Genomic DNA, 14,313 nt, shown 5'->3' with positions numbered 1-14,313 from the left:
AGGCCAAATTGCAAGCACAATATGAGGAAAAATAAAAAAGAATTGAGATGCTTCCAACTGTTGCTCTTGCATTCTTGTGGCTCAGTGACTCACCTGAATGAATGGCTAATTAAGTATGCGGGCCCCATTGTCTCCTCAGGTGTGAACTACTACATATACATGACCGTTGACGCCCACTCCGCATATGGCCTTTCCAAACAGAAAGTGCTTTGCAAAATTCAAATCAATGTATTGTGTTAAGTGAATGATAAGGCAGGGTGATTTTAACTTCATTTTGAAGAAAAAACACTAGGCGATGACATCTTTTAGACAAAAGTCTTATTGGCACATATTTAGAATGTGTTTTATGGCCTTATTTCAGAAACTTTAGTTTTTAGTTTTTTCAATAACCACGCATAAACATTATTCTCTCAAAAATGCAGACATGTACATTCTTGTTGCTCACATTTCATGGTAGTCCTGTTTGTGCTAAATAGTGTGTAATTTTTTTTTTTTGCCATTAATATGTTTATAAGCAACTGAAAAAAGCAAAAATGTCAGGGCATGTCAGAACATCTCAAGGACCCCAAAAACACCTTAGACCCCAGAGGGTTAAAAAATAAAATAAAAGCAGCTAGGGCTGGACCCGAATTTTCGTTCGGTGGGTTGGTATTCAATTTGAAAATTTGACATTGGAATATTCGTTTTTTTTTTTTTTTTTGCACACCTGGGATCCCCCGCGAAATGGTTCTCATTCGCGCTTGAATAAGGCCGGCGACACACTGGCTGCTGGCGTAAGCGCCTCAGCTGCATGGCGTGTCCGTTTTTATTTCGGCTCCCATGTTAACAGGTTGGAGTTTGCACACTGCCTGTGTGAGACACGCGTCTCAGATGCGGCTCGAGCCACGCGGAAAACACGTGCATGATAGAAATAGAACCGATGCGGTGTTCCAGCAACTGGACTGTTCTCTGGATAGAGCGCAGAACAGCGGAGTTTGTATGGACCGAAGTGCATGCCTGAGCTTGTGTTTTGGGTTAAGCTGCGTTGCTTTGACATTGTGGAAAATAGAATAATAGTAGAAACAAAATGTATTAGCCTTTTTACCCCTTATTATCAATCTAAATTAATCTCGTTTTTAATTTAACTTAATTTCGTTTTTCTTTATTTAAATTTCGTTTTTATTTATTTAAATTTCGTTTTTTCTTTATTAAAATTTCTTTTTTATTTATTTAAATTTCGTTTTTTCTTTATTTAAATTTCGTTTTCCTTTATTTAAATTTCGTTTTTCTTTATTTAAATTTCGTTTCTCTTTATTTAAATCTACCCTTTACTGTGTCAGTAATTTGTTAGTCAGAAAAATATTAGACTACCTTAAAAGTATTGCTTAATTTAACAGACGTGTGCGTTTTATATCAGTGTCCGTTCTCGGAGCATAAGCCCTGCCGGCGTGAGGTGCGCCGCTTCCCGCTCGCACTGTTCTGTAGTTTACTAAAAGTTTATTAATTCTGAACGTGCGCCGTTCCGCGTGTCCATCTATAGGCTATTGCACCAAATGCGACACTACACTCCCTTGTGAAGTCGATTGGATAAACGGTTCTCGAAATAATCAAAATGCAAACGGACATTTGACAGACGCTTTTATCAAAAGCGACTTACATTGCATTTCAAGGTACACATTTACAATCTTATCAGTTCTTGATTTGAACCCATGAATACACACACACACACACACACACACGGAATGACCTTTGTCTTGTTTAATAATAATACAAATGATGATGATGATAATATCATCATCATTGATTTTTTTTAATTATTACTGTCAATATTAATAATAGTTGATTTTTTTTTTTTTTTTCAAAGGTTGTTTTCATATCTTTCATATCTCATTTTCACTCAATCTCCTGTTAATCTTGAGTACCTATAGAGTAGTATTGCATCCTTCATATCTCCAAAAAGTCTTTAGTTTTATTATATTTATAAAAGAAAGATAGGCTGTACCGAGTCTTTCCGGAAAAAAACGAGCGGCTGGAGGCGGGCCGTGTGGGCGGAGCTAAAGCTGTGCTAATGCGCCGAGCTAACAACACACAGAGACATTTGAAGCAGTTTTACTCACCGCCCAGTTCCAACGCACGACCGCGAACCTTTATCATTGTGACTGCTCGATCCTTAAGCATTAGACGATCTGCAAATCCGTCGATCTGGGCTTTGTTTATAAAACAATCATCGTCGAAATGCAGGGAACAAACAGTCTTGCACAACTCCGTTGATGCTCAGAAAAAACAAACTCCATCCACTGGTCCCTTAACGCTGGGTTCTTTGGGAATCTGTGCAGGGTTGTCTTGCCCTGGCAACCAAAAACCCACTTCTTTGGTGACATTGACTTCCCAAAAGCCGAGCAGAGCGCTTTGATGGGTGTACTGCTTTGGCTCTCTTCTCTCTCTGGTCTACGAGTGCGCGCGCGCCCGCGACCATCCGGGAGAAGTGCCCATAGGACCCGTATAAGGAAATTCCGCCCCAGCTGACAGGCCCATACTCGGAAAAAAAACTTTCAGAAACTTGTGACAAACCGGAAGGACAATTTTTGGCACAGAAATACTCCTTCAAACGTACAATTAAATTTTTGAAACTTTGTCCATGTTTAGCATGGGAATCCAACTCTTTAACAGTGTAAAAAACTCAGTATGCATGAAATAGCATTTCACCCCCCCTTAAAGTTTGTATTTTTATATATTATATTTATCAGAACTGTTCATGTTTTGTTACGCATTTCTGAATTTAAAAAAAAAAAAAATATATATATATATATATATATATATATATATATATATATATATATATATATATATATATATATATATATATATATCGGCCGATATATCGGAATATCGGATTTTTAAATCGCCAAATATTTGTATCGGTATTGGCCTTAAAAATCCTTTTTTTGGCCGGGCTCTAGTACAGAGTGAACAGCAGCGGTCCTAGTACTGAGCCTTGTGGTACGCCATACTGAACTTGTGATCGATGAGACATCTCTTCATTTACTGCTACAAACTGATAACGGTCAGATAAGTATGATTTAAACCATGCTAATGCAATTCCACTAATGCCAACATAGTTTTCTAGTCTATTTAAAAGAATGTTGTGGTCGATAGTGTCCAATGCAGCACTAAGATCGAGTAACACTAATAGAGAGATACAACAACGATCGGATGATAAGAGCAAATCATTTGTGACTCTAACGAGAGCAGTCTCAGTACTATGGTACGGTCTAAACCCGGACTGAAAATCCTCGCAGATATCATTTATTTCAAGAAAGGAACACAGTTGTGAGGATACTGCTTTTTCTAATATCTTTGACAGAAAAGGTAGATTCGAGATCGGCCTGTAATTGACTAATTCTGTAGGATCAAGTTGCGTTTTTTAACAAGCGGTTTAATCATAGCCAGCTTAAAGGTTTTTGGCACATATCCTAGAGACAAAGATGAATGAATGATATTAAGAAGAGGATCTATGACCTCTGGAAGCATCTCTTTCAGTAGCTTAGTCGGTATAGGGTATAACATACATGTTGTAGATTTAGATGATTTAACGAGTTTAGTAAATTCTTCCTCTCTTATAGCAACGAATGAATCAAATTTTTCCTCCGGGAGACTACAGTGCACTGCCTGATGCGATACTGTAGTAGACGGTTGCATAGTTATAATTTTGTCCCTGATATTATCAATCTTATAAGTGAATAAGTTCATAAAGTCATTACTGCTGTGCTGCTTGGAAACTTCTGTGCTTGAAGCTTTCTTTTTCGTTAGTTTAGCCACTGTTTCAAATAAATACCTAGGATTATGTTTATTTTCTTCTAATAGGGTTGTAAAATAAGCAGATCTAGCAGCTTGTAAAGCCTCTCTGTAAGTAATCGAGCTCTCCTTCCATGTAATGCGAAAAACCTCTAGTTTTGTTTTCTTCCAGCAACGCTCCATTTTTCTGGCTGCTCTCTTAAGGGCCCGAGTGTGCTCGTTTCACTTTGCATGAAAACACTTCAGAATAATATTCGTATAGACTGAGATGTAAAGAAGCTTTTTGCCGTGATGGCCACTAGTGGAGTGAACTGTCTACAGTGATGAAGTCAAGCTAAGAGTGGTCCAGACCAACCTTCCGAATGTATGACTTACAGAAGGTATACTTAACTAAGAAACGTTTCGAGAAACACATATTAACAAAAAGATACAACTTAAGAACAACGTAGCATTAAGAAGGTTTCAGGAAATCTAGCCCAGAAGAAGCCAAGACAGTCTCTCATAGCATGAAGTTCTGTTCAAGCTCTTTTATTTAGTATAGACAAAAAAAAGTAAACAAAAAAAAAATGTATTATTAACCAGTATTTTTTCTAATCAAAACATTTTCGGAACGGTAATGTTACAGAAGGAACGCATGAACAGAAATGTTAGAGTACGGATTCTGCTCGGAGTGAACAGATTGTTTTTTGTTTTTTTTTTAAGCCCTGCAGGGAACACACACACTGAAAATGTCATTTGCTTTGGATCAACTTGTCTGCGCAATGCATAAATGTAAATGCACATGTAGTCTTCACACAAATCCAGAGACCTATGGATTATACATAATAACAAGAACACTGCTCACAGCAGGCTATGAATTTGGTTGCAGCGGGGCTTCAAAAGAGATGAATTTAGAAATGTATTTTCTAAAAGAGCATTTTACCATCAGTTACTGTTATCACAGCTTACAGGCGGTCGCAGTTACAGTAGCTCAGGACACTAAAGAGAGCTTTTACCCGTGATCACCCGCATGAACATGCCATGAGGACTGCAGATGTGAAACGGCTCATGTCTCAGTTGTTAAACTTGTTCACGCAAATATTTACACATTTTAAGAAATTTGCTGAAAAAAGCAGTTGAAAGTGAGAGGATGATTATATCATTCAATTATACAACTTTGTGGTTTTATGTTGACAAATTAATCTACAAAAAGCATTTGGTGGAAGTTGCATTTTAAGTGCACTTGTTTCAGGGTCATGTGACTCTTCTGCTCTCTGAATTCATCCCTTTTAAAGCACCACTGCTAAAATGTAAGACTAACTAACTAAAAAGCCTAGATAAAATCAGTAATTAACTCATTGGATGACTGTTCCACCATTCCAGCTGTTGTCAGTTTATACTGTATGCGTGAGTTTCTCTACGCTGTCACCTCACTGTGATTGTCTCTGCATTGCAGCGATCGTTCAGGGCGACACCTTGGAAGAGATCTACGATCAAGTCAAGCAGATCATCGAGGAACAGTCTGGGCCATACATATGGGTACAGTCCAAGGAGAAACTATGAGCGCCTTCAGGAGATTATCGTCCCCTTCTCTCTGCCTGATTTATTTATTGATTCTCTCATTTTTTTGTTGTTCTTTTTTTTTTTTATATAATCTCAAGTCGGGCTTCTCCAACCGACAGCGTTCACTCAGCAGATTAATTCCTTAATCCAACATACTTGGATCTCTGTTCAGTCCTACATCTGCACCTCCTGACTTTCAAGAGAAGGTGATCTGTCCTCCTCAGATCTCCTCTGCTTCCACGCTTACAGAGAGCAAAAGCTACGCCAGAGCGGCATCTGTTTACCAGGGGTTTGGAGACGGGACAGTTCCTTAATGTTTAAGGGAGGTTACTTTGTAAGGACAAAGACAGCGATCTGGATTTTCCGACACGCGTCTCTTTTCGTTTGACCCGTTCGTTTCTGTGTTGTTTTTTGTGTAAATGGTAACATGGAGCCAGTCTCAGGCATCGGATTCATTCGAATGGTGAGAGAAACACAAAAAGGCAAAAGTTTGCACGTTGTAGCTTTTAAGACCAGGTGTTTCTTCGGCCCTTCTTTCTCGTTGTCTGTTCCGCACATTGATCATCATTGATTTACTTCTTTTTCTCCCTCGACTGTTGTATTGGCATGCTTGTTGTTCTCCTCATTCTAATCGTCTGCGTTTCAGAGCCGCTGTGTTTAGTTGATGTCCCGCCACCGTTAGAATGCCGGAGTCTACAATCAGTGTCTTACACAGAGTACATGTTTTCAACTCTTTGATTTACATTTAGGAAAGTCCGCCATTTGTAAGGAACTGATATTTTTAAGAGGCAATAAAATGCCAGCGCATATGTGGAAGAATTTTATTGTACAATGAGATCTTAACAGATATTTAACCCTCCATAAACTGCCTATTTTGTTATAATAAAAGTCTATATTGAGCTTTACTTAAGCACTATTATGATGGGAGTTATTTTCTTGACATTGTAAAATGTATATTAGAGCAAGATATTTAACAAAAGAAATAGTATGAATATATTTTTTCCCCTTTTTCTGTTACCACCCTTTATTTTCCCAAACTGAAATGAACGACAAGATGCAGGGCAGCGAGGAGAGCGCAGAAAAAACAAAGCCAAGACGATTATTGACACAATATTTGAGGCTAGTTCTGTCTCTTCCTCCTCTCTGCCCACCATTTCAACATCATCATCATCATCAGCTGGAAGAAGGCGGCTCTGTCCGTTCCCCCTCACAGCTGGAAGAAGAGCTTCACAGACACTCCTCCTTCTTTTTCTTTTTTTTTCTAAACCCGTCCCGGTGAAGGGGTCCCGTCTGCTCTTCCTACGACATGATTGTTTTCTATACTAAGACTGCTTGTTCTACCACCTCAACACCTCTGCTTTTTAGGGACATTTTGGGACTGGACAAAAAAAAAGAAACATGTAAATAACCTACTGATCTGATTCATTCCATTGATCACAACGAACAAGAGAATGGTTAATTCAAGAACAATAAAACAAAATCTTTCTCGTACAGCACAGTGCTGGTGTGAGTCTTCCTTCAGATGGAGTGCTGGAGTGTATTTACATCTGCAAGGACGTAAACATCAATACACTTCTGAAAGATGTCACAGTAGTGATTATGGTAATGCAAGGCCATGTATGGCACATTAAAGGGATAGTTCAGTTTGGTATGATTTATTCGCCCTCATGCTGTTTCAGACCTCTATTATTTTATTTCTTCTGTGGTCCATACAATGGAAGTCTGTGGTCATCAAAATGGTTACCAACATTTGATGGAAATGAGGGTTTGTAAATGATGAACACTGTCAACTGTTTTACAATTTCTGTCTTACAATATCATTGGCAGGTTTTCATATGATCAGCTAACTCCCCACTGGCGGTCAGGTTTAGGGGTGGACCTTCTTAAAATCATGTTTTCATTAAAATCATATCATCACCTCATAAAATTTATGTTTTCTCTTGAGATTGGGTTGGAAGTTCACTGTCCCTTTAAGTGTTGAAGCAGTGGCACAGGAACTGATGTGGAGCTGCTGAGATTCAGTAAACAGCAGTGCGATTGTAATTAACAAACATCTGGAAGAACAGTGAAACGTTCCAGTGCTTCATAAAGTATCTGCACTATTGGAAAGTTGCTTGTCCAGTTTGCGAAGCGGAAGCTTTTCAGACATTAGCTTCTAAAGATAAGTGCGCCTGGTTTCACCCCACTGATGGCCTATTTGTTTGACATTACACACAGTTAGACTTCTAACAAGCGCTTGTTGACTTCATGTATTATGGAAAGCCACCGCAGCCTCAGAGTAAAAGTCAAAATGGAAAATGTGAGTTTCAATTAAAATGGCCACATTTGTCAAAGTGCATTTTTTCTGATAAATTCATGACAAATATCCCTTTATTCTATAAAACCATTAATTGTTTGTACATTTAAATAATGAATATTAATCCATGTTTTATCTTAAACCCCCAAAAATGTCAGGTTGTGCAACTGTCCAAACAAATAAACAGCCTAAGAAAACTATTTAAAATGGTGTCTTAAAAAAAAAAAAAATCTAACTAAATACAATGGCATTATTTTCGGTTTGAACCATTTCAAATAAACAATTTTTATTATCAGTAGTTTTAAAGCTGTTGAGGTCATTGAAAAACCTTTGTCCGTGAATTTCTATATTGTCAAATGTCAGGGTGGCACAACTGCAAACATGGCTCTTTTATTATGAATTGACAAGGTGATAACAGAAAACATGATAATGCATCATCCAGATCCTTGTGGCAGAGTATAAAGGTTGGTAGATCTCTCGCTTATTTCAAGTATGGGTTGGCTGATACAGTTTCCATGTCAGGTAGTACAACTACAGTATACACAATTATTTTGGTTGTACCGCCTGACAGAAAAAGTCAAAAATTGAATTTAAACACTTTGAAATGTTATTTAACAACTGAAGCTTGTTTAAACACATTGTTCGTGACTCAAAAATATGCAATACAACCGTTTTGAAACGATTTTGATTTTTTTAAAACACCTTTTTTAAGCGTCATTTGTTAATGTGTAACCTTCGAAGTGTTATAGAGACATAAATGAGCTACATAATCTACTTTGATTGTACATTTTTGAAATTGAGCTCCTGCGCTTGCTCAGGTCCTCATGAAACTCAATAAATCACTGTAGCTTTGAACTGTCTTTATTTAATAATCTGGCAACAAATTGTGTTTCAATAACGTGACAACAAATCCCAAACACTCATTTCAACCATTTATTTCTCAAACAACATGGCACTCCCGGTCATACAAGCAATCTTTACAGTGCTATTCATTTAAATAAGTCTATTAAGGGCCACAGAACTCCAGTCTGAGTCTTTAAATGACGCTGTCCTCATATTCACAAGTGGCACAGAATATGAGTTCTCTGTTCACTCATTCAGCGCTTCATCAGTCACTTTTTGTCTTTTATCCGTCGGTTGGCGTCCTTCATTCCCTCTTTCACCTCCTTCACAAACGTCTCCCGCAGTCTTGAAGCTCTCCGACCCAACTCTCCCACATCCCTGGGAATCTGTGAGGTCTCCTCGCGTATCTGGCGATAAGTGTGGGATGTGAGCAGCTTGTTCGAGGCGTTTTTCCCGGCGATCTGAGCTTTAGTGATGGCGAAGACCGTGATCTGCGCCGCGCGTCTGATGGCTCGAGACTCCGCGAGCTTCTCCACCACCCGGGCGTTATTTATCAAGGCATGAAAGATCCGCCCCAGCACCATTGTGAACCTGTTACAGATATATACATTAGGTTTTAATGACATTAACCACGTTCACGTTTAATACAAGTTTAGTTTAACTATTATTTTGTTATGTAAACAGTAAATTACCTTCAAAGGTCCCCAATCGAGTTCTCTGCACTCCACTGAGCGGGTCTTTTTCACTAGGATTTGCATCACCGTAAGGGTTACACGACACAGCGCCTCGACAGGCGTGGAGAGTAATGCATTTTACACAGACAATCATGTAATTTGCTAAAGTTCAATTTAACAAGTGTCCATCCAGGTTATTGTGTTATATTTACAATGTTTTTAATAGTTTCCCTGAAACCTCACGATTTCCTTAGATATAAAGGCAATACTACTACAGGGCAAAGAATAATCTCTATAGTCGTAGGATCCCCCCCCCCCCCATTTCTTTTCCATTTCTATTACTAATTTTAATACAATTATTGTAAATACCAAGTAGATACATAGGCTGTATCTGAAATCACATACTTATCTACTATATAGTAAGCGAAAACTGTACGTGACAAACAAAGTTTGTCCGAATTCACAGTATAAAAGAGTAGGCAATAAAGTACCCGGACGACCTAGTTCTTCCGGTGTGTCGAAGAGATGAGTCCCACCGTAGGACCCCAGTAACGTGACATAAAAAGCTGTTACTGGGCTGTTACTATTACTGGCCTGATATAAAGCTGTTCTCACGATAACTTGTTGTAGCTAACGTGAACTGTTAGCTTTATGTGGTAGCATGCTAAATCCTGCTGGTATGTACAAGATAAGATAAAGCAGTTTGTAAAAACATTTTAAGCAGATAGTCTAGCAGTTTTCTGCCATCAAGTAATAGGCTTTTCATTTTGTACTCATTACAAATAACTTTTCACAGTACACAGAGCTTTACAGAAGGACAGTTAGCTATTGTAGGCCTACAGTAAATTAATTGGATATGTAAGCTAACTTAAAAAAAGACCAAGAACAAGAAATGTTTAATTTCACAATCTATAGCTTCGATTACATACTACTATATGAAATATATACGTTAAAAGGTCGTTATAACGTAGTTCAAATGACTTGTATAATAAAGTGATTTTGTCTGATTTGTAACCAGGCACTAAAGCGAATAGCCATTAAACATGCTTTGATCCAATGGAATTGCTTGGGTCCTAAGCTGGGACTCATCTCTTCACCACACCTGCGAGATTCTGAAGTGTGCATACGATGAACACTTTACTATCCCATGAGGCCATGGGAGATGATTTGGTTTTTTTTTAAATGCTTTATTTAAACATTTAGTTTACACTATGGTACAACAAAATTTGAAAATCACAAAAGTTAAGAATAACACCAATAGAACAAAAACTAAATAAAAACATGAACAACCAGTACCATAGCTCAAAGTAAAAACAGACAGTCTAAACTATAATAACTAGCTTCCGACAGACGGCCGTACGCATCGATTTACGGTGGAAGACTAACTCCTGACCCGACGCACAGCGTAATGATGAACGCGGAAGCTCAGAGGAAAGAGCAAAACTAAACACTGGTCGTGAATTAGCCATTTTAAAGAGAAATGTCGGAGGATTTCTATATAATAGAAGAGTAGCTTCATGTTGTTGCACAGCACTATTTGTTTAAACTCAACCTGCGATTGCAGTCTAAGCTTCCGATACTCCTACATCCACGGGTTACTCTTGTGGCGCAAGTCTGCTTGCGTAGTATGCGTACGGTCAACTGGCAGAAGCTAGTTATTTTAGATCATAATGTTATAAATATGGATATTTTTCTTACAAAAACCCATGGCTTTACTTCAGAAGGCCTTTATTAACCCCCATCCCCCATCCCCCTCCCCCGCAAATAACCTACCATATTTCACCGAACACCGAGGTCCTGTGATAATATAAGTCCTGTGCGAATCAGCATTTCTGTGATTTGGCGAGGTTGTATATAATTTTTTCAAGGTTTTTGTTTCATGTGCGCTTTTTCATCTATCTTTTTGCGAAGAATGGAGGCTGCGTTGGAGTGTTTTGATAGTATTTTGGGTGCTGGGTCATTTCACTATAGGCTACACCATACAATTTGCAGAAAGAGAAAGCTGAAAACCATCAGAAGAGCAAAAACAAAAAGAATGAATAGATGGAGATGAATGACATGTATAGCAGCATGCGGTAAGGAGCATTCTTCTGTTTATGATATTTCATACAGCTAGACCTATAAGGACAAGACATTTCCAAGCAATAGCCTATATTGACATCATATCCGGGAGATAAGTCAGTAAATTCGAGTAAAATCACAGGCTTCGCTTATCCCGTGCGAATGCGCCACACGAAATTCAGATATGGTGGGTAATTTCTAAATCACACGTGGTACCCAGATAATTCTAATCCAGTGCGAATAGGGTTAAAGTTTGCTTCCAGCAGAAAATAGCATCACAGTCCAGCTTAAGTAAATTCAGTGATGTTTCATTTTTGTTGTAAAAAAGTTATTCATTTAGTTCATTTATATATAGCCGCTCTGGAGAAAACCGTCATGTCATCGTCCAGCTCAGCTCAGTTCAGTTCTCATATAACGGTGTAAATGCAGGCAGATCAATATTATTGTTGAATATTAAATTAAATGTAAAATTTTATGTCCCCAACTAAGCAAGCCAAGCCAATGGCAACAAAGACGAAAAAGGCGACAGTGACAAGGAACCAAAACCAGAAACCAGTTCTCCTCTGGCCAATGAATGAACAGTGTATGATTATGATTCAGGCAGCATTACAGTTCAGAAGTCAGATTGCATCGGAATATTCAGGATATTATCCAGTTCCATCTGGTTGAAGATTGGAGTCATCATGCCGGAATGGAGACGGGTTTGTTGAGGATCAGTGCCAATGGCTGTCATGTCGATGAGGCCTTCACAGGGGAGAGTCTAATTGACACAATCTCTGCTGACACTTCAGGGATGCATTGTGGTCGTGTCTTGGCGCAGGTCCACCATCTGATCTAGATACGGCCTGGATCCGGCTGATAAGCAGAAAGACTAACATTAGCGTATGCCATTCTTCTTATGATGTAACGAGTACATCGGGTGTTATAGGAATTGTTCCCGGTTCCGGCTGACCTAATCTATGCAGCCTAATAATCATTTAACTGATTTGAATATTAGGAATGTATAATCGTATGCCAGGTTAAAGAGATGTGTTTTTAGTCTAGATTCAAACTGACAGAGTGTGTCTGCTTCCCGGACAATGTTAGGAAGACTGTTCCAGAGTTTTGGTGCTAAATAGAAGAAGGATCTACCGCCAGCAGTCAATTTTGATATTCTAGGTATTATTAACTGGCCAGAGTTTTGAGATCACAGTAGACGTTGAGGACTATAATGTGTTAAGAGCTCGTTCAAGTACTGCGGAGCTAAACCATTTAGTGCTTTGTAAATGATCAGCAATATTTCAAAATTTATACAATGTTTAATAGGGAGCTAATGCAGTGTTGACAGAACCGGGCTAATATGGTCATACTTCCTGGTTCTGGTAAGAACTCGAGCTGCTGCGTTTTGAACTAGCTGTAGTTTGTTTATTAACAGGCAGGGCAACCACCCAGTAGAGCATTACAATAATCTAGCCTTGAGGTCATGAACGCATGAACTAATTGTTTCGCATTTGTCATTGAAAGCATATGTATTTATTTAGATATATTTTTAAGATGGAAGAATGCAGTTTTACAGATACTAGAAACGTGACTTTCAAATGAAAGATTGGTATCAAAGATCACACCCAGGTTCCAAACCGATGACGAAGACTTGACAGAACAACCATCAATTGTTAGACAGTATTCTAGGTTAGTAGGTCCGGAGGTTTTTGGTCCAATCATTAGAAACTTTTATTAAGTAATAGGAAATTACTAGTCATCCAAATTTTTATATCAGCTATGCATTCCGTTAACTTCTTGAATTGGCAAGTTTTGTCGGGGCGCGAAGAGATATAGAGCTGAGTATCATCGGCATAACAGTGAAAGCTAATGCCATGCTTCCTAATGATATCTCCTAATGGTAGCATGTACAGAGTGAACAGCAGCGGTCCTAGTACTGAGTCTTGTGGTACGCCATACTGAACTTGTGATCGATAAGACATCTCGTCATTTACTGCTACAAACTGATAACGGTCAGATAAGTATGATTTAAACTATGCTAATGCAATTCCACTAATGCCAACATAATTTGAGTATATTTAAAAAATGTTGTGGTCAATGGTATCAAATGCAGCACTAAGATCGAGTAACACTAATAGAGAGATACAACCACGATCGGATGATCAGAGCAAATCATTTGTGACTCTAATGAGAGCTGTCTCAGTACGGTCAAAATCCTGATTGAAAATCCTCGCAGATATCATTTCTTTCTAAAAAGGAACACAGTTGTGAGGATACTGCCTTTTCTAGTATCTTTGACAGAAAGTGTAGATTTGAGATCAGCCTGTAATTGACATTCTCTGGGATCAAGTTGCGTTTTTTTAATAAGAGGTTTAATAATAGCCAGCTTAAAAGTTTTCGGTGCAAATCCTAGTGACAAAGATGAATTTATGATATTAAGATGATTTATGAACTCTGGAAGTATCTCTTTCAATAGCTTAGTTAGAGTCTAACAGACATGTTGTTGATTTAGATGATTTAACGAGTTTAGACAATTCTTCCTCTCCTATAGAAATGAATGAATGGAATTTTTCCTCAGGGAGACTACAGGGCTTTCTTCTGTGTAGATATAAATTTAGGGTGTACTCACACTAGCCAGTTTGAACCGTGCCCGAGTGCGTTTGACCACCAAAGCGCGGTTCATTTGACTAGTGTGAGTGCTCCGAACCGTGCCCGGGCGCGGCTCGATTAGCCGGCCCTGGCCCGCTTGGAAGAGGTGGGCCAGAGCACGGTTCAGTTGGACTCGGGCGCGGTTCGCATGCAGTGTGAGCGCTAACCGTGCTGGAGCACGGAACAGGACGCGTGACGTCACGGTTTTGCGACGCTCCAAACGATTACGTGAAAATTTTCGTGCCACAAAGGCGATAGATCTGTTTAACAACAGGCTGTGAGAGGGCTGTGGACCACCGTGGACCAAACGACTCAAAATGATCCACAAAGTAAACAGAGCGATGGACTCCATTGTGTTCAGTGAGAGCGCCGCTCTTCCTGTTTATCCCGAAACCGTCGCACCATAATGACGTAAGTGTGCTCCGGCACGAATGCTGAAACCCTATGTGAGTGCAGGCCAGAGGGGGAGTGGGGAGGGGGGACAATCGTACTCGG

At 39.0% G+C, this 14,313-nt stretch overlaps 2 protein-coding genes across 24 annotated transcripts in view; one reads left to right on the top strand and one right to left on the bottom strand.

Annotated features, from left to right (window-relative positions):
• The window catches only part of dlg1b (discs large MAGUK scaffold protein 1b), a 147,250-nt gene extending 140,438 nt beyond the window's left edge, over positions 1-6,812 (top strand). For all 23 annotated transcript variants that reach the window (XM_081374960.1, XM_081374959.1, XM_081374957.1 and 20 more), the window contains one exon: positions 5,210-6,812. In XM_081374960.1, the coding sequence (XP_081231086.1) occupies positions 5,210-5,316 (107 nt within the window). In that variant the 3' untranslated portion in view covers positions 5,317-6,812. The remainder of the gene's footprint in view (positions 1-5,209) is intronic.
• A 1,720-nt stretch (positions 6,813-8,532) lies between these two features.
• Positions 8,533-9,886, bottom strand: LOC308696353 (protein NCBP2AS2-like). Its single transcript, XM_081374975.1, has 2 exons — positions 9,148-9,886; positions 8,533-9,046 (listed from the first exon to the last, which is right to left on the bottom strand). The coding sequence occupies exon 2, from the start codon at positions 9,037-9,039 to the stop codon at positions 8,725-8,727; it is 315 nt and encodes a 104-aa protein (XP_081231101.1). The 5' UTR covers positions 9,040-9,046; positions 9,148-9,886; the 3' UTR covers positions 8,533-8,724.
• Positions 9,887-14,313: the final 4,427 nt, after the last annotated feature.

This window comes from Scardinius erythrophthalmus, assembly GCF_964197995.2.
Source record: "Scardinius erythrophthalmus genome assembly, chromosome: 9".
Lineage (NCBI taxonomy): Eukaryota > Metazoa > Chordata > Actinopteri > Cypriniformes > Leuciscidae > Scardinius > Scardinius erythrophthalmus.
Note: the sequence above shows the minus strand (reverse complement) of the source record. Positions and strands in the feature narration are given on the sequence as shown.

Excerpts from the sequence above, each read along its gene's own strand:
- LOC308696353 (XM_081374975.1), bottom strand. The coding sequence starts at position 9,039 with ATGGTGCTGGGGCGGATCTTTCATGCCTTGATAAATAACGCCCGGGTG.